Source organism: Oryzias latipes, chromosome 17 (assembly GCF_002234675.1).
Source record: "Oryzias latipes chromosome 17, ASM223467v1".
Taxonomy (NCBI): Eukaryota; Metazoa; Chordata; class Actinopteri; order Beloniformes; family Adrianichthyidae; genus Oryzias; species Oryzias latipes.
The window spans coordinates 17047996-17075592 of NC_019875.2; the positions used below are offsets into that span (position 1 = coordinate 17047996).

At 40.0% G+C, this 27597-nt stretch overlaps 1 protein-coding gene across 3 annotated transcripts; it reads left to right on the forward strand.

The window, feature by feature from the left end:
• The first annotated feature begins 450 nt into the window (after nt 1-450).
• On the forward strand, nt 451-27429 carry sugt1 (SGT1 homolog, MIS12 kinetochore complex assembly cochaperone). 3 transcript variants are annotated; one of them, XM_023965095.1, is made up of 13 exons: nt 451-582; nt 673-721; nt 1232-1322; nt 3420-3489; nt 4543-4613; nt 6194-6247; nt 7401-7429; nt 7628-7653; nt 7789-7885; nt 13157-13264; nt 23759-23849; nt 24470-24642; nt 26896-27429. In XM_023965095.1, exons 1-13 carry the CDS (start codon nt 569-571, stop codon nt 26995-26997), a joined length of 975 nt encoding a protein of 324 aa, XP_023820863.1. In that variant the 5' UTR covers nt 451-568; the 3' UTR covers nt 26998-27429. The 3 variants fall into 3 exon arrangements, with proteins under 3 accessions (XP_023820863.1, XP_023820864.1, XP_023820865.1); XM_023965096.1 differs by having other exon boundaries at nt 7631-7653; XM_023965097.1 differs by having other exon boundaries at nt 676-721.
• The last annotated feature ends 168 nt before the right edge of the window (nt 27430-27597 follow it).

A 27597-nucleotide genomic window follows, 5' to 3' on the forward strand; every position in this document is an offset into this window, starting at 1 on the left:
ATTCAGTTCAGTTCAATTTTATTTGTATAGCCCAAATTTAACAACAACAGTCGTCTTGATGGGCTTCGTATCAGTAATTGAAAAAGTAAAACATAAAATCAAAAGGATCATGAATAGAATTCAATAGTGAAATACCAAATTGAACTAACTAAACTAAACTGGACATCCCTGCCTTTAGACCCTCCTTCACTAACTGATTAGACTGTTATTTAATAAAACAGACTTAATTTATTAATTTACTATTTTGTCCTTCAATAAAGATCAAATAAAGCCTTATCTAACTAAAGTATTGTGTTTCATGCTGATTATCAAAGTAAAGTCATTAATAAATTTTCAGTAGTTGTTGTACGAGGTCACAAACATTTAAAATTAAATAAAGAAGGGAATGTTTATAAGCAGGTGATAATGGATTTTTAAGTAGGAACCATTGATTGTGCTCCTTTTTGAAGGGGGAGGAGCACCAGTCTGCCACCGGATGTTGACAAACCAAAGGTTCCGTTTCTAGTAGCATCTACGTCTAGAAGTTTCCTGCCACTCTGAACGTACAGCCCGTCAGGTTACTGCATTCATGGCAGCTGAACGGTCAGTCCTCCTCCGTATATCCAATTGTATATCTGCTTTTTTATGTGTTATTTAGCTTGTTAACGCTTGGTCTCTGTCGGCTTTCTTTAGCAGCTTCCCTGATAGCTTCATTGATGAAGATCCACGCAAAGCCCTTGAGGTAAACGTTAGCATTGCTAGCAACACGTAACCTGTAGCCTGTGTTTTGGGGTGTTTGTGTATCAGATTAGAGACCATTTCATACTTTTGATTTATTCGTAACAGAACTGGTGGAGATGGGTCGGGCTTGTAACTCCTGACGTTACGTCTCAACGTTTAACGATATGTAGCTAGCAAGTTCAGCCACGTTACTGTATAAGTCTTATTTTGAAAATGAAAGTGTAAAAGACGCATTTATTGAATATTTTTTTCTATGTTATGGTCTTGTTTAAAACCATCACATATTTTATTTGTTATAATTAAACCGTTTTCATGTGTTAAAATAGTTTGTAACGTTATTAACTTGTTTTTTTCCCTTCTTTTTGTGTTACTGTCTGTGTATCAATTAACCTGTTATGTTGGTTAATTTATAATATACACTTGCAGCGACGCTATTTCTTCAACAACTTGTTTCCGTCGTGCAGAAATCAAGTATATTGACTTTACTTTCTTATGTATATTTTACTTTCAGGCTCTGAATGAGGCCTTACAGGGAGAGTCTGACAACGCTGAGTGGTTCTGTCAACGGGCCTATGCCCACATTCTTCTAAAGAACTACAGCTGTAAGTTAAAGTTGACATCATATTCCCAGTTTTTACCCCCAATGTCGCCAAAGGAACTAATTGATGTGTACCATGATTCTGAAGTCACACTGTTGAATCAAAATCTGGGTAGTTGATCTTTTAATGAGGACAAATTTGGGAAAAGCAATCACTGAACTACAAAAATTTCTATTCGCTGCAGGGAATTCAAACATGCCTGCTGTGGCATTTGGAATTTTCATTAAGGAAAACCATATTTCAATAAAAACAAATGTGTTTATGTATTTTCCTCGGACCAGGATCTTTGTGTAAATCTTATTGACTCGTAATGATTCACACTTTCAGGCACCAGATGCATTTTTCCATCTTTGATGTAATTCTGTTTCTTTGTTAAAATGCAGAGGAAGGCTCCTCTCCTTAATGTGGAATCTTAACGGCTTTACCGTCATCACTGTGAGCATTTTGAGAATACATCAGAGGATTGGCTCATGTTAGATGTTGAAAAGTTGAATGCAGGGGAACAGACTGAGGTGGTTTGGTCTTGTTCAGTATCCTTTTACCAAAATGGAGATACCTGGAAGGAAGTCCCAAGGGAGAATAAGGAGGAGGACATAGGGTGGTTGGTGTGAGCAAAGAGGATTAGAATGATGCAGAGGATTCACAGAGGCGACTCTTAAAGAGAGGAGCAGACAGACAAAAAGGAAAATAATATCTCCAAACATGTTTATGACCAAAATATGAGACTGCTTTAATTTAAGCTTTTCTTTTCACATTGTGCAGTTGAACAAATGAAACACCATGACCTTCTATATGGGCATAATTCTGCTTAAAGTGATGTTACTTGTTCTTCATGAAGCTATTGTTTGTATGACGTATTAGAGAAGAAAGATTGTAATATTCAAAATTTCCCCTACTTTAGAGTTCAAAAAAGCGTTATTGCCAGATAAATGCCTTTCCTTATTTATTTATTTATTTATTTATTAGTTTGTTACATTGTTTTCTCCAATGCTGCCCCTCTATGTCCTCCTCTGATCCCCCTGGAGTCAGTTTTTGCCAAGGTTTTTCCCATAGTGACCCTGTGGATGCCCACAAGACCTCCTTCTCTGACTGTTCTTGGCATTGATTTTGACCTCTATTCACTTTTTGTTCTGCAATCGAACAGCAGCTGAGTAGATCACATTTTGCCCCACCTGGCTGCAAACAGCACCACAAATGTTTTCACAAAGTTGATCAGTCAATGAATAAAGTTTAAATTGTAAATTTCATTCAAGAACTGCGAATACTTCAACTTATACTCTCCATGAATTTAGGGTTTCGATGTAGGAAAAAGGTTTTGTTGTTGTTTTTAGCTGGAAGTTTCCTGGCTACTGTTTATGGGTCTATAATTGTGCTTAATTGAAAATGATTATATTATCATTAGAAATGTGATAGCATGGGAGGCCTGCATGGTGGCCTAGTGGTCAGCACTCTGGCCTCACAGCACTAACCTGCTGGGTTCTTTCTGTGGGGAATTTGGATGTTCTGCAAGCACAATCATGGGGTTTCTCTGGGCGCTCTGGCTTCCTCCCACAGTCCAAGAACATGTTTCATAGGTTCATTGATTATTCTAAATTGTCTCTAGTTGTGCATGTGAGTGTGTGTGTGTGATTGTGTGGCCCAGCAACAGACTGGCGACCTGTTCAGGGTGTACCCCGCCTTCTCCCAACAATTGCTGGGTTAGGCTCCAGCAGCCCCGTGACAGCTAAAGGATTCAGTAGGTTCTGAAGGTGGATGGATGGAAGGAAATCATGGGAAATGGAAGAAAGCTGCGACAGAAAGTACTGGCTTTCCTTTGGTGCATCTTGTCAGTGTTAGTTGGGCTGCTTGGTTGCATTGACTCTTTTGAAACCTTAAGTTAAAGCAGATATTTTTGCTTCATTCCACAAAGCTGTTACCACTAAAGCTTTAAGTAAAACCTAAAATGATGGAAGTTTAGACAATGTAAGATTTTGGGGTATCCTATGACAGATAAAGTAGTAGCTCCAAACAGTTATTCGTTATTAATCATCCGTTAATATGAGTTGGTAATGAGGATGAATGAGTGTGAAGTCTTCCCAATACGTCTGCTTTTCTCCACAGGTGCTGTTGAGGATGCTAAGAAAGCCCAGCAGCTAAAGCCCAGTCATCCACTAGCCTTCATGCGAACAGGGTGTGTGATTTTTTTATTGTTGTTTTTTCTTCCAAATATTTACTCAAGCACAGATTATGCTAATATCTATTGTTGCTTTGATAATAGTAAGCAAACATATATTTTAGATGTTTTTTCAAATGTAAGTGAAGGCCTTCTTACAATATTTTAAACTGTTTTAAAAACAAATACAAAAACATTTTTCCATTTTTCGTTTGTTTATCAAATAATTTACGTAACTAAAGCTTTGAATTCTTGGTCATTTTCGTTTGATTTGAGTGGTGCATTAATACTACTAATGTCACATCTGTGTTTTAGACAGATGTTCTTATTAATGATCCACTCTGATCATCTTTTTAGCCATTTTAAAACTGTTTTTTTTAAATTATGATTATGCTGTTTTTACCCCAAAATTAAAAAACTTTGTCATTTTCTAGGACATAGTTTCTGCAGAGCAGCAGTAGTTCATTAGATATTCACCTCTGAGTTTTCTGTTTACACGCTCTCCTGCTAGCTAACAGCCCCACACACCCCCAACCTAACATTAAAAGTGCAACAAAAATGCTGAGCAATATTGAAGCTATCCAGCCGTACAGTTTTGATCCAGATTCCAGCTCAGATAAAGAAAACAAAGACGTTCATGCTTTTTGTCGTCTACAAGTGGATGCATCAGAATGGAGCGGGGCGGGGATCTGGTGGCCCTCCCAGTGTAATTTTTGTTGTCGTCACAAATACTTTTTCAAACTGCATTTTTTTTGTCTGCTCCTGATTCACACTGATTTGAAAAAGAAATAACCACAAATGCAATTTTGACCTTGATTTTGCTCATATGGTCCTCTATTCTGTTAAAAACACATTTCTCATTGGAGTGGGTCTTTAAACTTCTGAACCATGTGATTAAAAGCTTTAAAGCTTTTCATATTTTGGGAAGAAACTTGCCTTAAGTTAGCATTTACGGCTTTAAAAAAGCACATGACCCAAATTCTATGTGTCAGAAAGTGTCGCTTTAAATTTTCCCAAGATTCTCTGATCAAAGTGTGTGTGTGGCATGTTGTGCTTTTTGGCCCCCTGCAGAATAGCCGAGTACCACCTGAAACACTATGAGTCAGCGCATGCAGCCTTCACTCAGGGACAGCAGCTGGATGGTGAGTACTACCAACTTTGGCCTCGAGCAGAGACTCTGTTGGCACTTATCTACTTTACTGCACTCAGTAAATAAAATGACACATTAATGATCTTTAGCTGGAGGGATGTATGATTAAAAAAAATCTCTTTTTGCCCCTGAGTGGTGAGTTAAGGCCCGTTGTTGGCATGTCAAGCAAACAACACTTTTAACCCCGAAAAAAGTTATGTAGATGAGACCTGACTTATTGGCTGGGTTAAATGCCATCATTGGAATATGATATAATCAAAAGTAGTCTATTTTGTTATTTTAAATGCTGTCTGTGATTGTGATCAGGATATATTATGAAGTTTTGATCAAATCTTTGCTAATTTTTGGGTCAGTTTTTGATGACTTTGGTTTTCTGGTGCTGCTGTTAGGTCTATGTATAGCCAGTCTTTTATTTTTAACAGAAGGGTTTTGCATTAAGATCACTAAATAAAAATGTTACAAATAGATTTTCCTGCTGCAACATTTATGCTAACAGTTTTCAAGTTTAGGAGTAAAAAAAAGAAAGAAGAAAATGTAAAAAAACAATCATCTTGCAGCAAGTCATTGTTTGGTGATAAATAGTGAGAAAATTTACAGGAACTCCCCCAACAACCTGGTAGCTTTGTGTATAAATTTGTCAATATTGGTGAAGGCAAGCTGGACATCTAGGCCTACAGCAGCTCATTGCCCATTTTTTTTTTCAAATGTGTTAGAAGTTACAATAACTTACATTATTGGATTTAACTAATTCAAGTGAATTGCAAATTTCTATGATTCCAGTTGACACAACAGTGTAACCCATAAGAACCATAGATTGTACAAGAACCCACCGTGACATCATTGTTCTTGCGAAATTTGGGTCAAGTATGAAAAAAACATTTTTACCAAATTTTTACCAAACTTTTGTTAGAATACATTTTATAAAATATTTAACACAAAAACACATTTTGAAGAAAAAAAAGGCAAACATTTCCTTAAAGTAGGTGAATATTATAATTTAAAACTGGAGTTCATGATATTTTTAAACTATTTAATATTTGTAACGTTTTCTAGAAACATTTAATTTATTCATAAACAAGTATTTAAAGTAATTTAAATGTTTTAGTAGAAAAATATAACCTAATTTGTAAAAAAAACAAAAAAACAATCTTAACTTGCATTCTAAGTGTAAGAACAATAAGGAAGTGGGAAGGTTTTTAATTTTTTTATTTCTGCAAACAAAGAGCTAAGAGCACATTAATGAGCTGCCTGACAGCTTCACAGACATTTGATGCACAAAGCCCTATGAAGTCCAGAATGAATGCGCTACATTTTAACTTCGCTGTGAAGTCATTTGTATTCAGTGACACATCTGTCTTTAACAGTTTTTCTTTCTCAAATTAAAAGAAGATAAATTCACACACTCGTTTGAAAAATTAAGCCTACAATTAAGAATGTCAAGAAGGAACCTTGCTATAATTTGCATTTTCTTTATGTGCTTTCAAGCGTAATCGTTTTTCTATTTAAATGTCAGGTTCACGTATATTTTTCGCAGAATTGTTTTTTTTTAAAAATGTTGAATTATTTTTGTAGTTTCAGACGGTTCGTTTAAGGTCTGGATCCAGAGGTGTGAAGAGATGATGAGTGGTAAGTAGCTCTTTCACTTTGCGAAGGTTTTATGCAAGCGAGCCTGGAGATGACACGCATTTAAGGCGTGAAATTTACTTTGAAATGTGTAAGCTCAACTTGAGAATCTAAAAAAATCAGATGTAAGACACTGGATCAGGGTGGACATTCAGTATTCAGGAGCCCCAGTTCAAAAAAAGTTGGCTCCTCTTTTGGAACTTGTGCATTACGTTCTATTTCTTACTTCTATCAGGCGAGAAGGTAAATGGCACAGTCAGGGAGCAGAACAGCCCATCTGATCAAACAAATGAGAAGTCGCACATCAATGGGTCTACAGTGTGCACTCCCAAGTGTTGGAGGCAGAGCTGTTTAGTTCAATAAAAGATGCGCGGCGTGTCTGGGTGGTGCGTTGCTGTTTTGCTGCTGATGCTGGGGCCCTCTGGATTAACTCCAGTAAACAAGAGCAGGAGTTTTGACAAACAAGCTTCACACTCGCGTGCACATGTACTCCCAGGAGCGGTATGATTCATCAGAGTTAACGTTACTGATGTTTGAAAGCCCCCAACGAGACCCGACCTCCTCATAAGCCGTTTCAGAGTCGGCGCTCGCGCGCACAAGCGAGTGCCTTTCACACTCGCGCGCGCGCGCACAGGCGCCTTCATCATTTCTTCCGGTGACAGCGTGTTTACCAGCAGCTATGCAGGGAAAAAAAGCACCTGGTAATTCTATTACATGTGGCACCGAGGGTACACACAAACACTCACACAAAACTTTTTCACTCGCACACGCACACACCCTTCTTCTCTTCATTTCAAACGCGACCTCATTAAGACAACAGTAACACGCCTCCCTATCATCTCGTCTCTCTCCGTGCGCTCTTTATGCGCTGAAGTGAGTGAATAATGCATGATAGCATGCTGGTAAACGCCGCTCAGGCTTGCTCACTCTGGGCTCACAGGGCTTTTAATGGGCGTGGATGGACCAGTAAACAAACCGACAGCACGGCTCAGAGCATGTTTGGAGACGTCTATTCTGAGGGACATCTGCCTCTGACTTGTTTGACTCTCATTCTTATCGGCCTCCACCTTAAAAAAATATTTTAGAGGCATCCACTTTAGACTTAAGTGTCAATCTGAGTGACATTTTTATTTATTTATTATTTTTTGTCTTACAGATGAAGCTCAGAATGGCAGTGTGAAAGCGGTGAGTTCCTCTGGGACGCCACCAGGGGGCAGTGTGGCTCTCTTTCAGTTCACCCCTAGCCATTAAAGGAGACGCCTTTTAAAGCTGCGTATCTTGATGTGTTTTCTTTCATTCTCCTTTGTGTGCTGTTGCTGTCATGCATTCCTTCCTGGGGGTGTCTTCCTGTCTGTCATCCCATCTGATGGCTGGATGACCCAGCAACCGCCAGCAGCTGCACCTGTGAAGTAAGCTGCTCATTTTGTGGTGTCCACCTTTGTACCCGTTTACACCAACTTAGACGTTTGGAGCCTGATTCAGTGCTGCAAGTGGCGTTTGTGAATGAAACGTCTGATTTTTGTCATGTATGTGTTTACATTCAGGTATGACTGGTACCAAACGGAGTCCCAAGTCATCGTCACAGTTATGGCGAAAAACGTACCAAAGGACAGCGTTTCTGTCAACTTCGTGGAAAAAGAGGTTTGAGCGCTCTTAGTGTTAGCATCAAAACTTAAAAAAAAATAGTCTGTGTTTGCTCTCCATATGTGTGAATCATTGATGGGTTTGCTCTTGGGTGTTTCCTCAGGGGGACCCATTAGTTGGGTCTTATACACACGCACACACCCACACACACACACACACACACACACCCTCCCAAAGGACCCAACTATGCCTCCAGTGGTGCCTTGTTAACATTACCTCCAAAGTACAGATCTGAGAACAATTTACCCTCCCCAGCTTCTCCAACCTACTAATTGTCTATAGATGGAAGGCATAACTGATCTCGGATCAGCTGCAAAGCCCTTCAGGGACCCCCTCCCCCCCATCACCACCACACTTTTCTTTCTTTTTCCTCCTCTAGCCTCCGTCTTGCCATCTCTCCAAGGCCTAACTGCAAGGCACCCCCAGGGAACAGCTTTGTCTTCTCTAATAGAATAACAAACGGAGTTTACCCCATTTCAAAGGGAAGAGTTCACTGGCTCCAAATAATGCAGTCACTTGTTAAGCTCCTTCATGCAGGGGAAGAATAAGTTGATATTTTTATGAACTTATTCTATAATAAGGTCAAAAAACACCAAAGAAATTAAAACTGAGAGACTGTTGCTCTGGTTATTATCTCAGACAAAGGATGCAGAAACTGGATACCTGCAGACAGCAGTGACTTTCAACTGGAGGTGATTAAAAGCCTTTGATAGGTTTATGGAATTGGATAAAAGTAACTTTTGCGACTTTCTAAGCTTTAATCCTTAAATAGCATTACTGTGGCTTATTTAGAAGTTGTGGATTGCCAGAAACGGCACAAAAGAAAATGATAGTAAATGATCTGTATTAAATGTTTATATTAACAGATAAACATTTATTGGAAGAATAGAAGAAAAAGGAAAACCAACAAACTGCAGTAAACGCTTCTCTTACTCAGATAATTCCATCAGAGCATATAAATTATGCTCAGAAAAAGATAAGAAATAGTTTAAATGTTTTCTATACAGTGCTCAGCATAAATGAATACACCCACTTTAAAAAATACTTCTGAATCAGTAGCTCAGTGAACAAAAGAAAAATGTCCAAACTTCCCACAAGGTTGAGTTTTATTGAACACTTCTTCAACTCCATAACATGAAACTAAGGTTAATGAGTTTCATTAAATTGGTTGAAGCAAAAATGAATACATTCTGCAACAAAAACTACTACATCTAGTATTTTGTATGAGCACCGTGATTTTTAAGGACAGCACCAGGTCTTCTAGGCATGGAATGAACAAGTTGGTGACATTTTGCAACATCTATCTTTTTTTCCATTCTTCTAGAATAACCTATTTTTTAGAGCCTGGATGCTGGAAGGAAAGTGATGCTCAGCTTGTTGCTTCAGAATTCCCCACAGATGTTGGATTGGGCTCAGATCAGGAGGCATACTTGGCCTTTCAATCACCTTCACCCTGTTCTTCTTCAGAAATGCAACAGTAGCTTCAGAAGTTTGTTTTGGATCATCGCCGTGTTGGAGAATTGTCCGACGACCAAATGCAGGAAGTGATGGCAGCATCTGCTCCTTCAGAATAGAGCAGTACTTTTTTGAGTTTATGAGACCCCCCCCCCCCCCCCCACTCCAGCAGCACTCATGCAGCCCCACATCATGACTCTGCCACCACCACGTTTCACTATAGGGACCAGGCATTTTTTTCTGAAATCCTCATCTTTGCGACGCCATACACTTTTAAAACTATTAGTTCCAAAAACTGTGATCTTTGTCTCAGTACTCCAGAGTACTGAGTACCAATAGTACTCATCTTTTTCAGCGTGGGCCCCGGCAAATTCCAGGCATGCTTTTTTTTTGTGCATGGGCTTTAGGAGAGGCTTCCTTCATCGACGATAACCACACATGCCATTCCCCTGCAGTGCGTGCCGTATGTTGTCATGGGAAACAGTCACTTCAGTTTGGCTTTCTACTAACTGCAGTGAACTTGCATGGCGATTTTCTTCAAACCTTCTCATCAGAAGACGCTCCTGTCGAGGTGTTAGCTTCCATGGACAGCCTAGAGGTCTCTGTAAGATGGTTGCACTTCCATCTTTCTTAAATTTTTCTATCACTTTTGCTATAGTATTTTGACTGATATGTAAACCTTTGCTGATCTTCTTGTAGCCCTCCCCTTTTTTGTTCAAAGATATGGTTTCCTTTCTCAGATTTTGGAACAATTCTTTTCCATGGGGAACCATTGCTGACCCCATGAAATAGGAAGGGTTTTTCTTTGTGAAGAAATGCCCTTTTATAGTCACCTGTGTGCTGGACACCTCTTAAAGGAATTCATTACTCACCTGTCGTTGAATGCCTGTTCATTAGAATTGTGTAGTCTTAAGTTTGGCTTTTCTGCTAAAACATGTCTATGAAGACTCTCATTCATGCAGTTTGGTTCCATAGTAGTAGGTTTAGGGGATGTCATCTGGACTTGGTTTTAAAGTTAGAAGACGTTTCACCTCTTATCCATGAGGCTTTGTCAATTCTGAATTAGCTGGTCCAAGAGCTGGTATATATGCGCTCATGGGGGAGGAGTCAAACTGGATGGTATTGTCAACTTAGCCTACATGGTTTCGGGTCGTTAAGAGTCCTTTGTAACAGTACCTGTTATTTGACTCAAACCACCCCTTACAGCACAAACTAGGCGTTATCGTGACACTGCAACACTGAGCCCAGGAGGTGCCCACAAGCTCTGAGGGAAAGAAGAAAGAAGAGCAACATATCCGCCGAGCCCTCCGAACCGGTGGATATCCCAACTGGGCATTCACCAGATCCCAACATATAGAAAAACAAGACAAGAAGGAACAAGAGCCGAAAAGGAACAGTATTTCAATTCCGTATATCTCAGGCCTGTCTGAAAAACTAAAAAGGATTTTCAAACAACATAACATCCCAGTTCATCTCAAACCAGTTAATACTCTCAGACAAAAACTGGTTCATCCAAAGGACAAAATTCCCAGCTAAAAACAGAGTAATGTTGTGTACTCTATCCACTGCAAAGAGAACTGCAAGGAACAGTATATAGGAGAAACCAAACAACCTCTACACAAGCAGCTTTACCAACATCGCAGAGCCAACCCAAGTGGACCTGAGTCTACAGTGCACCTCCACCTGAAGGCCACAAACCACTCATTCGAGGACAGTGAAGTCCGAATTCTAGCCAGAGACAAAGGGTGGTTTGAGCGAGGAGTGAAAGAAGCCATCTTTGTCAAGAAGGATAAATCTTCTCTTAATAAGAATGGTGCTCTCAGTTTTATTCTTCCATCCATCTACGGCGGTGTCTTGAAACCTAAACAAACCAAACCAGTTCCACCTGGGTCGTTAGTAGCTGAAAGGGTTGACCAGTTTGGGGAGGGAGTCACTGGCTCCCCAACCCCCAGCTGAGGACAAAGGACTCTTAACGACCAGAAACCTGTAGGCTAAGTTGACAATACCATCCAGTTTCAGGTCTGACTCCTCCCCCATGAGTGCATATATACCAGTTCTTCGACCAGCTAATTCAGAATTGACAAAGCCTCATGGATAAGAGGTGAAACGTCTTCAAACTTAAAACAAAGTCCAGATGACATCCCCTAAACCTACTACAATTTTCTCCTAAAACTATAACTGGGGTGTACTCATTATTGCAGCATGGACTTGAATTAATTTGTTAGGAAAATCACTTTTTTGTGTGCGCTGTACACTTTAACATATCTTGTTTGCAATCAACGGACTATTTTTGTAGTGTTTCACAGTAAATGTTGACTCTGAAAGGACACTAAAGGTTTTCTGACAAATGTAGTGGGGTGTACTCATTTATGCTGAGCACTGTAAAAAATAAAACAAAAATTTGCCCATGTGTGAATCAGGGGAGAGTCTTTATCATCTATGTGTACCATACTATTGGTGACAGTATCATAGTCTGGGCCTCCATTGATAATTATTTCCATTACACACTTTAAAACTGAAGATTGCTCCGGCAAAACCTAAATAACGAAAACTCGTTATAATACCGTAACTATTCGACTGTTTCCGGGATCAACAGGATTTATCTTATTTTGATGAGCAGAAAAGCGTTTATTTACTTTTTAACATGACTAACAGAGTGTTTTGCTTGCATAACAGCGCAATACTGTTATTTTTAATTTTATTTAATTTTTTTTTCCGCAACAAAATCAGCTGCTTTACATCGAGCACGTTAGCACTTCACTGCTGTAAAGTGTTGCATAATCAGTGCAAGGCTTAATCTCCGCTGAAACTGCACTAAATGCATAAACGGTTGAATAGTTACAGTAGTTGATTGAATGGCAGCACTGGAGCTAAAGCTCTGGTGTTAAAGGGATGAAAAACAATCTGTTATATCATCCGGTCATCTGAACATCCTTTCGATTTCCTTCATATTCAGGCTGGCAGCCAAAGCACAAAATCAGTATGATTTGGATTCACGATTCACTTTCAATTTATTTATTTGTTCATTTCTTTTTTTTTTTTTTCTTTTTTTTTTTGCTGAACTTCCTCTCAAAACTGACCGTTTGGTTATAAAAAGCCTTTTTTAAATATTTTTTTTGCTATTGATTAAAAAAAAAGTTGAAACGCAGAAATAAAAGCTTACATTAAAAACTTTTATCCGGTTTAGATGTTAAAAGAAGGAATTGACACCAGCAGTTGCTTTCAACACAAAGCACACACCGTTGTGTATTTTCCTGCAAATCACTTTTGCAGCATATTGACTCCCATCATTGTATTTTGATGGAAAAGTGCAAACACCTTGCCGAAACAGAGCCTGCTGTGGTAAAACAAGCTTATCATAGTATTTTATAGTATAACAGCATAGAATGATGGATAGTATCTGCAGTCAAAGAAGAAACAGAGTAGCACTTTTCTAGAAGTATGATTACAGGGTTGAAGCTGTACCCTTGTCTTTCTAAATCAACAAACATTTGAGTGACATCATAGAATGTGCAAACCCCCCCACTTATCAGTGAGCTGGCGTGGTGCAGGTACACCAGTTTATCAGACGATAACCTCCATGAATAAACTCACACCTTCACCTCCTTTTCTTTCTTCCTGTTTCCTCATTTCTTTTGTGTCGGGCAGAAAAAAATAATATAGGCTGATTTTGTTGTGTACGTGTTCCGTCTTAATATCCGCGTGCCTCATTCAATAAGTCCTTACAAACATGTCGGTTTGCTTATTCTCTACAGATGAACCTTTTGAAGGAGGAAAAAAAAGAAAGTAATATCTGCTGTCTCGTATTTTTAGCTCTCTGCAGAGATGCAGCTGCCATGTGGGGAGAACTACAACCTCCACCTCCACCTGCTGCACCCCATCCTCCCCCAGCAGAGCAGCTTCAAGGTCCTCACGACTAAGGTATCACCCTCAGCTTGGATCAAATGTGCTAATGGGAGCCATCACACTGGATAAGGAGATTATTGCTGTAACGTTTGCAGCTTTACATATTCCACATCCAATTGAACATTTTTGTCATCTGTGAAAGACTTTTTGGAGAGGAAAATCTAGTCACATTTGAAAGCTTTCAGACTCACCAGATGTGTTTGTTGATTTATTTAATAACTTTTTTTAAATTTGTAAATGTAGAATCTAAAGGTGTGGTGATATGAAGGGATAGAGCTTATGAGGCAGAAGGGGAAAAGGCTCATGGAGCAGGAAAGTCAGGCTGCAGTCTGTCTTTGAAGTCTACAGAAGCACACGCCTTGTATGTAGGGAAGCATTCCAGTCCAGACTAACGGCGTTGCTATTTGCCATGACAAATGCATCCATTTTTTCATCTGTGACTAAAATAGATCTGTTGGTGAATTTGAGGCTGCTTTGTGCTCAAAACGCCCAAAAAAAAAGGAGCTTAGGTCTCGGTTAAGTTTGTGAACGTCGGGGTAAAGTGATTCAGTTTCACTGAGGATGCTGGGAATGTCTTCTAAGCGCACTCAACAATAAAGGAGCAGGCTGTCAAACATCGCATTTTATCACGCTATAAAGAAGATCTGATCGTAAGGATTTACGAAGAGAAAAAAGGGACCAAGTTCTACTCAAACCAGTTTATTGCCAACATAAATACTCATTAATCTTGTTTTGAGGTATTTAAAACTAAAAAAAAAAAGATAATGAAGTGAGAAAAGACTGTTGTGGGGGGAAGCTTAAAGTAGCTTACTGAAACTGTGTCTAATTATCATTTAAGTAACCACAGCGGGATCACCGTGGAAATCTCTTCAACACTTTAAGGTAGTGTAAAGTAGGCTAGCACTACCTTTTTAATTCCTTAAAGCTGCTAAAGCTCACTGTAGCTGCAGCAGAAACCAGCAAATCCACGTTGGCTCGGTTCATCTGAGCGGCAAAACCCCAAATTCACGCAAATCCTAGCTCGCTTTCTCACACACTCTTTAAGTTCCTTAACGCTGTTTAAGGTGATTACTGTCCTAATGAGTAGGATGGCCACTTCCTATTTATTTCTTTAACTATAGACTAATTAGTGGGTGTTACAGATGGGGGGTAGTGAATGTGCTGATTCAGGATTCGTTGGAAGGATCAAGAGCAGGTTTTTTATTTCTTTAATCATCAAAGAGGTGAATCTGATTTTTAGGGCATTGATCAGCATGACCTCGTTAATACGGAAAAACAGGAAACCCTGCCCCCCTAACCCCACCACACCTCTTCTTTTGAATCTTGTTTGCAGTAAATCTTTAGAAGCTGCTTCTTTCAATGGAAAAAATAACAGAACTGTACAACTTATAAAAAAAATTCCCATGTAGGTGTGTGAAGTACAGACCGTATTTTCCAAAGTGTAAGTCGCAGGAGCCAAAGATAGATAGATAGATAGATAGATAGATAGATAGATAGATAGATAGATAGATAGATAGATAGATAGATAGATAGATAGATAGATAGATAGATAGATAGATAGATAGATAGATAGATAGATAGATAGATAGATAGAGGACTTTATTAATCCCACAATAGGGAAATTTCATTTATCTGTGGCAGCAAAAACGACATTCAGAAATAATCTATATACGGTAAGATAACATCAAAAAAGGACGTCACAAATGACTTTCATATTAAATTATTAATAAAATGATTATTGAAATTATCAAAAATGAGATTCATATTAAATAAATAAATATTAAATAAATAAACACAGCTGCAAAAGTGTAAAAAAAAAAACATGTGGTCAACTGTAAAAAACATGTAAAAACTTTTTTTTGTTTTTTTTTTTGCATAACAAATAAGAAAAAAATCATATACAAGTCTCTCTGAAGTATAAGTCGCACTTTGGGGAGAAAAGTCCAACGCTTCTGAACAAATCCAGTGTGTTCACACTGAGCGTTGTTAACACATCAAATGTATGTCCAGTGCCTCTTGACACGTGTCAAATTCAGTGCTCAGGGCTTGTCCAAAAGTGTGATTATTAACTAGACGCTCTTTTAAGGTGGAAGAGTTTTTAGCCTCATCGCTACATGGAAACATTTACAGTATGTCTCTTTTACAATGCATGGAAGACACGGATGGCGTTGAGAGATGAGGTTTATTTATTTTTTAAGAGCTCTGGGGAAAAAAATAGGTCAGCATGTCTTCATGTCTGGGTTTAGGAGATCATTCCTTTTGTTTTTTCTTGTTGCTTCTACAGCGATCCTTACCTTCTACTTCTGAATGACAGCTGCTCTCAGCAGTGTTTCTGTGTCTCTGTAACCCAGTTTGATGACTTGCTGTCCCGCATAAGTCCGAAGAAGAAAAAAAAAACAGGAATAATAACATCTTGATGCAAATAAGAAAGATATCATGAAGTTCATACGGAGAATGATCAAAAATGTTTGTTTTGGACGGCGCTTCTTCTTCTACGGTTGCTGTCAGTTAGCAAATATTGAAACACACTCCTACAGTGCCCTCTAGCAGTAGTTAGTGGAAAACAACCCCTAAAGGACAACCAGTTGTTAGTGGGAAAATAATGAATAAATGAGCTTAAATTGATTTAAAAAACAAAACAAAAAAGCCTTGAAGTCGCACACCTGGCCAAACTATGCAAAAAAAACAAAAAAGAAAGTGAGCAAAAATACTTTAATTCTATGTTTAATGCTTCACTTCCTGTCGTTTTCTGCCTCTCAGTGATGCCTTCAGTGCAAAGCCGCTCCCTAATGATTTAGACTCTCTGCAAATAATGATGTTGTGACTCTGACTCGCCAACATTTACTTATCAAAGTCCACATTAGAAGAAAGTGGGTTTCTCTGCGTTATCGCAGATAATAATAAGACGGGTGACCTTTATGAAAAATGAAAGAGGCTGAGCACACAAACCCCCTTCAGAAGCGTGGAGGGAAAGCGTGAAGGTGGAGATGATACAGATGATTTCAGTGCAACAGATGAGACGGTTTTCTCTCGGTTTTTTATTATCTGCTGATTTAAAAAAAAAAAAACTAGTTTGTGTGTGTTAGTGTGGGGGGGGGGGGGGGTCATCAAGCTTGAAATTTCAAACTGCAACTTTCTATTTCCTGTTTTGCATTTACAGTTCAGGAATTACTCTGTTACAGAGGAAAAACCAAGGCTCACTCCTGAAAAGTTCCTTCATAAAGGTTTTAAATATATATATATATATATATATATATATATATATATATATATATATATATATATATATATATATATATATATATATATATATATATATATATATATATATTGGATGAATATAAGCCGGTCTATAAGAGATGCATGGAGTTGCATTGAAAGCACACAGTTATTTTAGTGAAGACGTTTGTCGCACAAGGACACAGAGCGCATTGAAGGAGAGGATTTTACTTTTCAAAGTGAGGCGGCTGCAGGAATGAAAGGGCGGCGCGGGGTCTGAGGGTCGCCGCGTTTATATAACATTCGGTGTCAAAGAAGCAAAGAGCTTTGGAGAAATGAGTTTCTGCGGCGTTGCATAACCTGACGTCTGTATTGTGTACGCTCCGTCCACAGTGGCTTGGCTGTGCTGATGAGAAGCTGACCTGCACAGAAGCTGCCCCCTCCAAAGTAACTCATTTTATCACTTTTCCATGGCAACAGCAGACACTGCATACCAAAGGTGCACGTGGGCAGAAGCTTAAACAAGGGCTCAGTCTTCCAGAGAGTGCAGCTGAAGATGGGCTTGGAGTCCCGGTTTATTTATTTATTTTTCCACTTTCATCTTCATTTACTTTCTCCGCTTTGTCCCTCTCTGCCCGCTGTCATAAACGCACACTTTTGCTTTATGCTCCACACGATAACAGGCATTCTACAGGGTTCAAACCAACGTCTGTCTCACAAAACCCTCCCTATTCTCTTGTCCAGCGGGCTCCTCGGGCGCACATGGCCCCTGCATGCCTAGAAAGACACCAACCTCTAGGTCGCTGCTTCATTCCAGGGTTTAAAGTGTCAGAAGCTCCACAGGTGAATGTGTCTGTTATCTGAGGAGCATTCTTCATGACTACTTCATGTAATTGTTCTGGAGATACTTCAAAGCCACAGGGAGATAAAGAACCTTCAAGTGAACAACAGCATCACTTTCTTGCGGTTTGGCATGCATAACTAACAAGCGTTCAGCAATCTCATTGCCCTCAGAGCTGTTGATTCTCAGCAGACTGCATGACTGGTTGCCCTGCACTATCCGCTGTGTTTACGCTTCAGCTCCTCGCCGTCTTTAAAGACAACTTAGCAGGAGGAGGCTAAGCCAGCGACGGGCGCGCTCGCCGGCGCACGCTCTTCAACAGCTATAAATGCGCAGGCTTTAACGGTAATCTTTGAACACACTTGTGCTGTGGAAAGCGGTGTTCACAGTGTGTGCGTTTGTGTGTCGGAGTCTTCTGTGGCACATTATCGTCAGCGCGACCTCTTCCCGCCCTCCGTCACAACAAACATTCCAACCTCCAGGGTCATCGCGGCGACGGGGAGCCAATTACACACCAGCATGTTTGATCAGAACGGACGGACGGCTGGCGCACACACACAAAGGCACACAGAAGCACACACATCACAGATTTAAATGCTTCCCTTCATTCAGCTCTAAATTTGTCTCTGTTTAGCGAGTAGTTAGTCTCCCGTCTTTAATTTGCACGCCTGTCAGCCGTTTGTGTCTCATTTATTTGTCGTTTTGAAAGTTTACTTTGAATTTGAGAGCCTCTGGGAAAAATATAGGGTTGGACAAATAGTGGAGACATCAGTGATGGGGGGGTTTGCAGATAATGTGACACGGGACCCCACTGCCCCCCTGTAAATAGGACGTGTGCTGTCCAGTCCAGCCGCTGGGGGTTCTGTGGGCGGTGGCCGCTGTCACATCCCTTCACAGGCCGTCACTTTGCCTGTGAGGCGGCGGGAAGCACTCGCATGCCGCAGCCGGCCTGCCACGTCCCCTGAAAGTCAAGGAGCACAGATGTGGCAGCAGATTAATGTTGCATGATCCAGGAGTGCTCAGAAGCACAACCAATCTCACACAAATGTAGGCACAGCTGGACTTGGATGATGTTTGGCAAAGAAAATCCAAAAAGTAAAAGCCCTTTTTTCTTTTTAAATGATTGTGTCCATTTTAATCTAGTTTTCCTTCTTTTGTGGTCTAAGACTTTCTCTCTACATTTCCAAAGGATAGAAACCTCATCATTAGTGCATTTCCTATACACATCATTCCAATTAGAAAAAAAAACATTTATATCACTTCTTGGAGATTTAAAAAAACATAAGTATAGGGTTGGGAGATCATTTATTCTGTCTGTGTTATTGTATCATTAGTTTGTAAGTTTGATCAGTGGCTAACGCTGCTCCGATTCCCCTTAATCAGCAGACAAACCGGGCATTTCACGCAGGCTAACTGTGTGTTCTTGAACAGGCAGGGACTTCTACTTTGTTTTGTTTTGTTTACTAGCGCATGTCTGACTCCTACAGTTGGAAGAGGCTTGATGCAAAATCTATAATTCTGGCCGGACACAATTACTTATTTTTTCCTCCATGATCACGTTTTACGACAGAGTTTTAGGGCCAGTTTACAAACAAAAAATACATTTTTAATTAGGACTTTGAAGTCCTAATTAAAAAAAAAGTTGTGTGTTTATCAGAGCCTAGCTTTAAGATGAAATATGTGGAGCCTTTTGTCAAGCTTTATTTCCAGATAGGTTTCAAAAACAGAGAAACTCTGAACCTTTTGGCGACTCAAAATCCAATTATTGTCAGTGTAGCAGCGTTCCGGGGTTCGGTGTCGGTAAAGCAGAGTTTCATATGTGAAATAAGGAGCTCAGAGACACGTTTGGGTGTAAAGGACCGCTTCTTTATTTACCTCGTCACATACCCAGAAGTCCATTTGTCACTTTACGTCATGAACCTGTCATGCGCAGAACACCAATGTGGAAGGAAAACAGTGTTACATATACCCCCCCCCCCCTCCAGATGAAACGTCTCATTTCAGCATAAAACGACAAAGATGAAAATAGTCTGTTATATTCGCATAAGAATGTTGAAAATGCCCAAAAAGTGCTCCTCCATAAACGGAAGCGTCACACAGACGTAGAGATCTGGTCTTTCATGCAGGAAGAAAGGATTCAAGTGGACAGCTGCAGGGATACCGATGACTTCATCAACAGACTGCAGAGATCCTGCAAACCACCCATCAATAAATAAAACATTAATAAATCATAAATCGAATGAATGAGCTTCAAAACATTTGAAACGTTATCAATAAACATTCAGCTTATCCGTTCAATAAAGTTTAGTCGGTCTGCTCTGCTGCAGCGCGGCGTTCACTTGCTGCACTGTATGCTCATTTCGACTTAAATCTCGTAAATTTACGAGATTAAAGTCGTACATTTTCTATTTTAAATCTCGTAAAAAAACTTTTTTTTTTCCCTAAAACTTAGTCGTACTTTTTAAACGGTTGGCACTTCTGTTGATTAAAGGAGACGCCATCTATACGTCATTGCCAAATAATCCAAGTTCCTGATTGTTTAAAGTTTGACTTGGTCTAACTGGCAAAACACTTTTGAGCGCTGAAACACGACAATAAAGCACGTTTACTTTTTGTTGAAAGGGGTCACTTGAACGCGCATTGACGATGGCGGCGTGAATGTAGCTTCAGAAAAACAGATGCGACGCTTTGCTGTAAAATTTTGGGAGTAGATCAACGCCTGATAGATGAAATTAATCTTAAATTAAGCAAAGGATAAAGGAATTTCGAGTCGCCCAAATTCTTCTGGAAAGAGGAAAACAAATCTGTAAAACTTAAAGAAATTGATCTCTCTGAGTCTGTTCAAACAATCTAGCTGCAGTGAAACTATAGACTTCTGCTCAAAGCAGAAGGAACAGGCAGGAAGTTGTTACAAAAATGCAGTGGGTATTCAGGAGATTTTCAAAATAAAATCCCGAAAATGGATTGTGACTCATTTTTAACCTGATGTTTCAGACTCCAGTCCTCAAGGGTCCTGTTCTACTTACTCATCATCATCAGCATGGTGGGAGTTCTGTCTACAAAAAGCTGCAGGTGGTGTGAATGAAGCAGGAAAGTGAACATTTGAACTGAAGGATTTCATGTTTTAGAGCGCTGCTCTAAATATTTCTACATCAACATAAACTCATCCAGATGGGAATACCACAGTGAAACTTGAATGTGATTTGAAGATTGTAAGATTCATTGTTTGTTTTAATTCAATCTTCAACCCTGCAAAATCTGATTTTCTTTTCCTATTAGAGCCAAGTTCCAAAAAGAGTCCATTATTCAAACTGTATCAATCTTTATTGGGAAAATGTAATACTAAATTATAGAATTTAGGAATAAATATTCTCTTAAAATTGTAGAAAATTGTTTTTCAGGGCCAATAAAACTAAAACTATGACCAAGAAGTGGAAATTGAATTATGTAGAATCTGAAAAGTGTTATGTAGAACATCTAAATTAAACTGACTTATCACTTTGGCAGTGATAACAACCTTATGACTAGGCCTGCACAATATACCGCAAATGTATCGTTATCTTTTGCGGTATGCATATCGCGACATCAAGCTGTGCAATATGCATACCGCAAAAGACGGCGAAAATCGCAATAAATGGTTACCTTGACCCTGTGCTATCCTAGGCCCTTTAACATTGGGAGTTGGGTCATCTAGACCCACTAGACAGTGCTCTGAACCTTTTTTCTTCAATGATTTGTGATCTTCACTGGTGTCCATGGATTACATGAAATCTTTCCACCTTTATCCACCTTTGTCATGGTAGGAATAACACGTCAATGTAAGGGTGGGGTCATCTAAGATAGCACAAGGGTTAAATGTGCTAAAACAAACTCATGGCAGCTTGAAATACTGAATAAATGAAATAAATCCCTTTATGCATTTAACCAATCGGAAGGACCCGTTTACGTTGTTGATCAATCAGATGAGCCCTTTTATGTTTGATGTTTGCCTCCTATGTCGACGAGGGTCATTTGGAGTATAATTTTTATACTGTTGCAGTGAAATGGAAATGATGTTTTTGGTTGGTTTGATATTTGTTTATATACCGCAAATTATATCGTTATCGCAATATTAATCACCAATATCGCATATCGCGAGTTTTCCTCATATCGTGCAGCCCTACTTATGACACTTAAAAGTAAATCTTTATAATCTACCAAAACAGGGAATTTAAAATGCTTTAAAAAAGGGCAAAGTAGGATCAACTGTGATGGTTTTTGTGAATCCTGAAATTCATTTTTTGTCTTCTTTTCTTTGAGTAGTGTGACTCAGTATTAAATTAATAAAATGAGAGCATGTGTTTGATAAAAATGCCTTTGCTGCAGTAGAAACATGAAATTGGTCCTGAAGAGCACTCCGGTAGTGTGACATTTTTTAAAAATTAGTCTAACTTGTAAGATGAGTGTGCTGGAAATGTCACAAACGATGCACCATCGTGAAAGCAGTGGGCATCCGAGCACATCACTGAAAAGTTCCAACTGGAAAGTGTTTTTTAGAAAACTGTAAAAGGGCGCTCACTGTTCGGATATATCTCACAGAGGATTTAATGGACTTGGCTGAAGATGAACTGGGCTGAACAGGAGCCAGTAAATAAAGATAGTGTAAGGAGAAAATATTCTTTGTAAAAACATTTATAACCATTTGTACCATATTTGATTTGGACATTTTTGAGACCCCCTATCTCACTAGCACGATCCAAACTTGCCTTAAAAACGTTAAAAATGTTTTCTGTCCTGCAGTTCGTCATTATTCCACTAGAGGCAGTACAAGGCTTTTCCTTGTCATTTCAAAATGTCTGTTTCCTGTAAATCTCACTTTTGGTGGGAAATGTTTTGCTAATATTCAAAACTTCATGGTGAGAATAACTCTATTGTTGTTCATTTTTTTCAATCACTCTTTGTTGTATGAAGTGACACCATGTTAAAAAAAATGAATGGATCAAATTTGTGACGGTGGATAAATAAGATGCTTTTTTTCCTGAACACGCGTGTCAATATATTTTGCATCTTAAATTAACTGTGTCGTGAGCAAAACATCCCAATGTATAATAATTAATACAATCTATATCTCATAAAAAAGGTGATATAGAAAACCTTTTTGTGGATTTCATTGAAGGTTTTAAAAAAAAAATGTTTGTTGCAAAAATAATAAAATTTTCTGATGATTCTTTGATGCAGTGGGCTTTACAGGGTAAATTCTACATTCTTTAATATTGGAATAAGAAATAAAATAGTATCACTGGTGCAAGAATCTTTGGTTTTTTGATTGTATAATTTTCTCTTGGCTTTAAACTGGGAATACATTTCTGTGTAACTGAATTTTTCAAAAAAATGGGTTTCTAGGCTTCAAGTTGAGGGTTAAGAAGCAAAAAAAGGAGGTTGATGTAACTCCACATTTGTCACAATACCTTCCAAAAAACACAAAGTTGTGCCAATAAAATGGAAGATCAGCGAATAGGACTCTCTCTGTCTGGCTTGTGGAATGGGAAGTGAGTGCATGTGATGCACATGCAATAATGATCTGAGCTGTAATGTGTGTTCTCAGCACAAATGTGCTGTTTTTAGCCTGATGTGGAGCTGACGGGAAATGAGTGGACCATGGGTGTGCTGCTCCGCACGGCGCCTCATCACATCCAAGCTGCCGTGCTATCTTGTTTCCACTGGATCTGGCCCTCTCTCCGCTCGTCCTCTAACCCTGTCCACCTCGTGGCTGCGCCGCCGCGCCCCCCCCCCCCCCCCCGCTCACACCCTCATAAATGAATCATCGCATCGCCCAGCAGAGCAGAAATGTTCCTTAATTGCATCGACATCACCAGATCTCTCGTTCACATGTTCACATAGCAAGCACACACCACTAATGGCTGTTGGAGGAGGGGGGGGGGGTTCTCGCGTGTCTCACTGCTGTGTGCCCTGTCAATGTAGCTCAGTGTTAAAAGCATGTGTCCGTGCCCCCCCCCCCCCCCCCCCATTGTTTTCCTCCTCCTCTCCCAAGTTCTCCTGCCGTAATGATTTGGATCAGATGCTGCTGTGTGGAATTAGGATTCCCCCCCCCCCTCCCCCCCTCGCGCTCCGTCTCTCACACTGGCCCTCTGGCTGACAGGCATCTCGTTAGTGCTGCGTGTCTGTCAGTGAGGTTGGAGATTGAGCCGTGCCCCCGCACATCCCTGATGTCTGCCGCAGACACACACTCTCACACTCCTTGTTCACAGGCTAAGCTGTCCGCGCCTCTGAACAGCGCCGGCTTTCCAGCCTCAGTAATGATCCCGCGTCCTTTTAAACACGCCGCCACATCTGAAGCCTCATCTCTACGGCCCCGAATGCATGACCTTCCGTTGCGTTAAGCATTGTCGTTTTTATCCTTTGTTTTTTTGTTTTTTTTACCACCCCCGCCTCCCCTTCTCTTCCGTCAGGTGGAAATCAAGATGAAGAAGACTGAGGCCATTAGATGGGAGAAGCTGGAGGGAGAAGGGCAGCAGACCAACATCAAACACTTCAATCCCGGTCAGTCCTCAGTCTTCCTGCACACCTCCATCACCTGTTACTTAACCGTTTCTGATTCCCTTCTCTCTGCAACTATCACCTGTTTGTTCTCTGCTAAATTGAGAGTGGGCAGCGAGGCTCCGCTCCCGGCTTTCATTAGTCTGACAAGTTAACAATAGACGGAGTAAAGCAGAAGGATGACAACAAGGCGTGACTCAGTAGTCAAGCACACATATTTCTATAAGAGGCAGGGTTAATTACTGACCTAAGAGATGGAAAAGAAGAAGTTAGAACTCATCTTCTGTTTTCCTTTGAGGTCTGACATCTGACTTCATCCAACTGCGCGGCCGTCTGTCCAGACTTGGCCTGAATCTGTCGCCTCTCTGCGCTGCATTTTTGTAAATCTGTGTCTGGATTGTGTTTCCCGCTCTCCCGTCTCTCATTGGATTATGTGGTTGTATTACACTTAAATAAAGCCAGTCTGAATTTTGTGAGTCACAAAATCGTCAAATCGATGGGCAAGTTTTCCAAGTTAACTTTGATTTTAAAAATAGTTCAATAAAAGTGTATAAAGTTGATCAATTCTGCCTCTTTTCAGTGAAAAATGGAGGCTGATCTCGCTTGTGCTTGTCTTCCGTCAGACCCGTACCCCACATCCTTACACTACACCCGCAAGTGGGACAAGATGGTGTCGGACATCAGCGAGGAGGAGAAAAACGAGAAGCTGGAGGGAGACGCGGCACTCAACAAGCTCTTCCAGCAGATTTACACGGACGGCTCGGACGAGGTCAAACGAGCCATGAACAAATCATTTGTGAGTACTTTTCCTCCAAGTGGCATTTGACTTTTAACGTTTGCAGACTCCTCTGCTGCTGGAGAGCAGTCAAATTAAGCTGAATAGGATGTTCTTCATCTTCTGTCCAGCAGAAGTTAATCCTTTTACAAAATAAAAGCCTTCAGGAAAGAACTGCACCTCTCAGTTATCCTCCCATACCCATTTCTCCCACCTTAGATAGGGGAGGCGGTGTGTCAACCGTGTTTTTATAAAATATCAGACCTTTTGGGTATTAACAAAAAAAAGATAGTGTCTCACTCTTTCTGAACATGTCTTCCCTGAAACCCTCTTGTCCGCTTTGCAGTGATTTTTTTTTTTTAACAGAGCAGACAGGAAGGGAGTGAGGAGAAAGCGAAGAGTCTAAGTTTGTATGCATTCTCATACAAAAACAGGAGATCATAGAAACACAGACAGCTTGAGATCTGCTCTGTCAGCCGAAGGATCAGATTTCGCCAAGAAAACAAACAAAACTCCATTATCTGCAAGTGAGCACGTAACAACACTGCAGTTTTATTTCACTGGTAAAATTTCCTCTTTGCAACACAGAAACTCTCTCCTCCTTTAAGCTGAAGATGTAAAACTGGTCAAAGCTGACAGTTTTAACAAGTGTGTTTTAAAAAAAACATTGTTTTTCACACTTGCATCAGCGATTCTAACTCTATATTTGATTCAGCAAGTGCCATCTAGGTTAAAGAAGAAAGAGTTTGTCTTTTCATGGAGAGCTGACCTTTTGATAGAGGCAGCTTTGGTCTTTTCACCTCACAATAGTGTAAGTATTGTTGAAGTGATCTCTCGTTTCCCCGTCGTTAGCTTTGCGCTCACGAAGGAAGCTAATTTTTGGCCTCAATTCGGGACCCATTCGACGTCCTCCAACTATTGCATAAATCTGAGCGAAAAGCGGAGCATTCCTCAAACCGGCACAGACGGACGCTGAACTGACGGCGACCCACAGCCGCTCCCAAACAGCCATCTGCACTTATCGCAACACGCATATTGATTTGCCACAGTCATGTCATCTGAATCCATGCAGAAGAGATGGGGACTGCGGAGTCTTAAAAAAAAGACAAAAAAAATGAATCCACACTCAAACTGACGGCTCGTGTTGGAGGTGGATCTGGGCTGCTTTCTGCAGAAATGATCATTTATATGAACAGTGATCCACTTTGGTTTTCATTTGTAGCATTCTGAGGAAGTGAAGAGCTGCAGGATTTGTGTATTTGTGTTGACTTGAAGATCACTAGATTTTTAATGGAATGGAATATTATATATTTTTTTTTTATTTAACCTTTATTTAACCAGGAAAGTCCCATTGAGATTAAAAAACACTTTTCCAAGGGAGTCCTGGCCAAGAGGCAGCACATTTCAATACAATTTCACATTTTGAAACAAACCAGCACCTTTCTTTTTGCTTATTTTGCCTGCAAATATCCCAGATTTTCTTTTAATCCTTTTGAAATCCCTTCAAGATAAAGCTCTGCCGTTTTTTTAAGGAACCATTCAGTGCTTGGTCTATGCAGAATATAATAGTTGGCAAAAAACAATTTTATAGACCCACTTGATTATAATTTAATCTGTTTTGAACGTGATCCCAGTGGAATTTTAATTATGATTATGCCGTTTTTAGCCAAAATAATAAAAAAAAAAACTGTAGTTTTGTAGGACATAGTTTCCACAGAGCTGCAGTAGTTCATTAGAAATTTGCCTCAGAGTTGTGGGGGGAGGGGGGACGATGACGCAGAGCAACCCCACCCCCCATTCCCCTTCTCGTTGCTGAGAGCTTGGCGCAATGGGAACCCAATGTCACAAATAAGGTCTTTTTGCAACAGCATGTTTTTGTCTGCTCCTGTTTCACAAGTATTTGTATAAAGAAATAATCAGAAATGTAATATTAAGCTTACATTTTCTTTATATATCTTTATATAAATTTTCTTTATATTCTTTATATAATCCTCAGAAGGATCCCGCTAGAACATGTCAAAAACGCCAATAACATCATTTTAATCGGAAAGTTCTTTAAGCCCTTTTAAGAGGCTGAAGTGCGAAGAGAGGACAGAAAAAACCAAGTCAAAGGAGAAACTATAAAGTCCTTCAGAAAGCCTGTAGACCGGCTGCTCAAGACACTTTAAAAGATTAGACAAAATCAGTTCAGAAAACCTTCAAGGACAAGAAAGGTCAGCTCACACGGAAAGTTATGCATCAAGGTTTAATGAAATCTCATGCGCGTGTGTGCAGATGGAGTCTGCTGGCACCGTTCTGAGCACCAACTGGAAAGATGTGGGCAAGAGGAAGGTGGAGGCGAGTCCACCCGACGATGTGGAGCACAGGAAGTACTGAGCGCGTGCAGCTCTCTCTGCTTTCCTCCTCCTGTTTAAAGTCATCAAGTTGGTTCGTCTGAGCTCCGGCGGGAATCCCGACGCTCTGCTGCGAGCGTGACAGCCCACCTCTCCTCCTCATGTCAGTGCTTTTTTTCTTTTTTTTCTTCACTAAGTGCAGGGAGCCAGCGTTCCCACTCTCCCTTTCCCAAACCACAGATGGCTTATTCTCTGAAAAAGCTGATCACTAACTGGGTTCGATTGATTTTGAATAAAGGCCGACATACATGAAGGGAAGCAGGTGTAACTGATAGGCCTGAAACATCACTTTTAGAATCGCTATGTTTCTGTTTTCTCCAAAAGACCTTCCTGTTTGGCAGCCTTTATCACCTAATATCAGTTCTTGTGTACAAATGTAAAGTTGCTAATAATAATAAAAAGGATTTTAAAAATACAACTGACTTTAGAGTTTTTCTTCTTTCTGATCAGTCGACATTAATACTCGTCAGGTGTTCTCTCAGTGTGACTTTAGGTTTGTTAAAAAGAAAGATTTGTCGTTTGACTTCATAACGTTCATCTTGTGTTTTATAGTCATTTCCGGGGATTTTTGTTAACGGGTGGG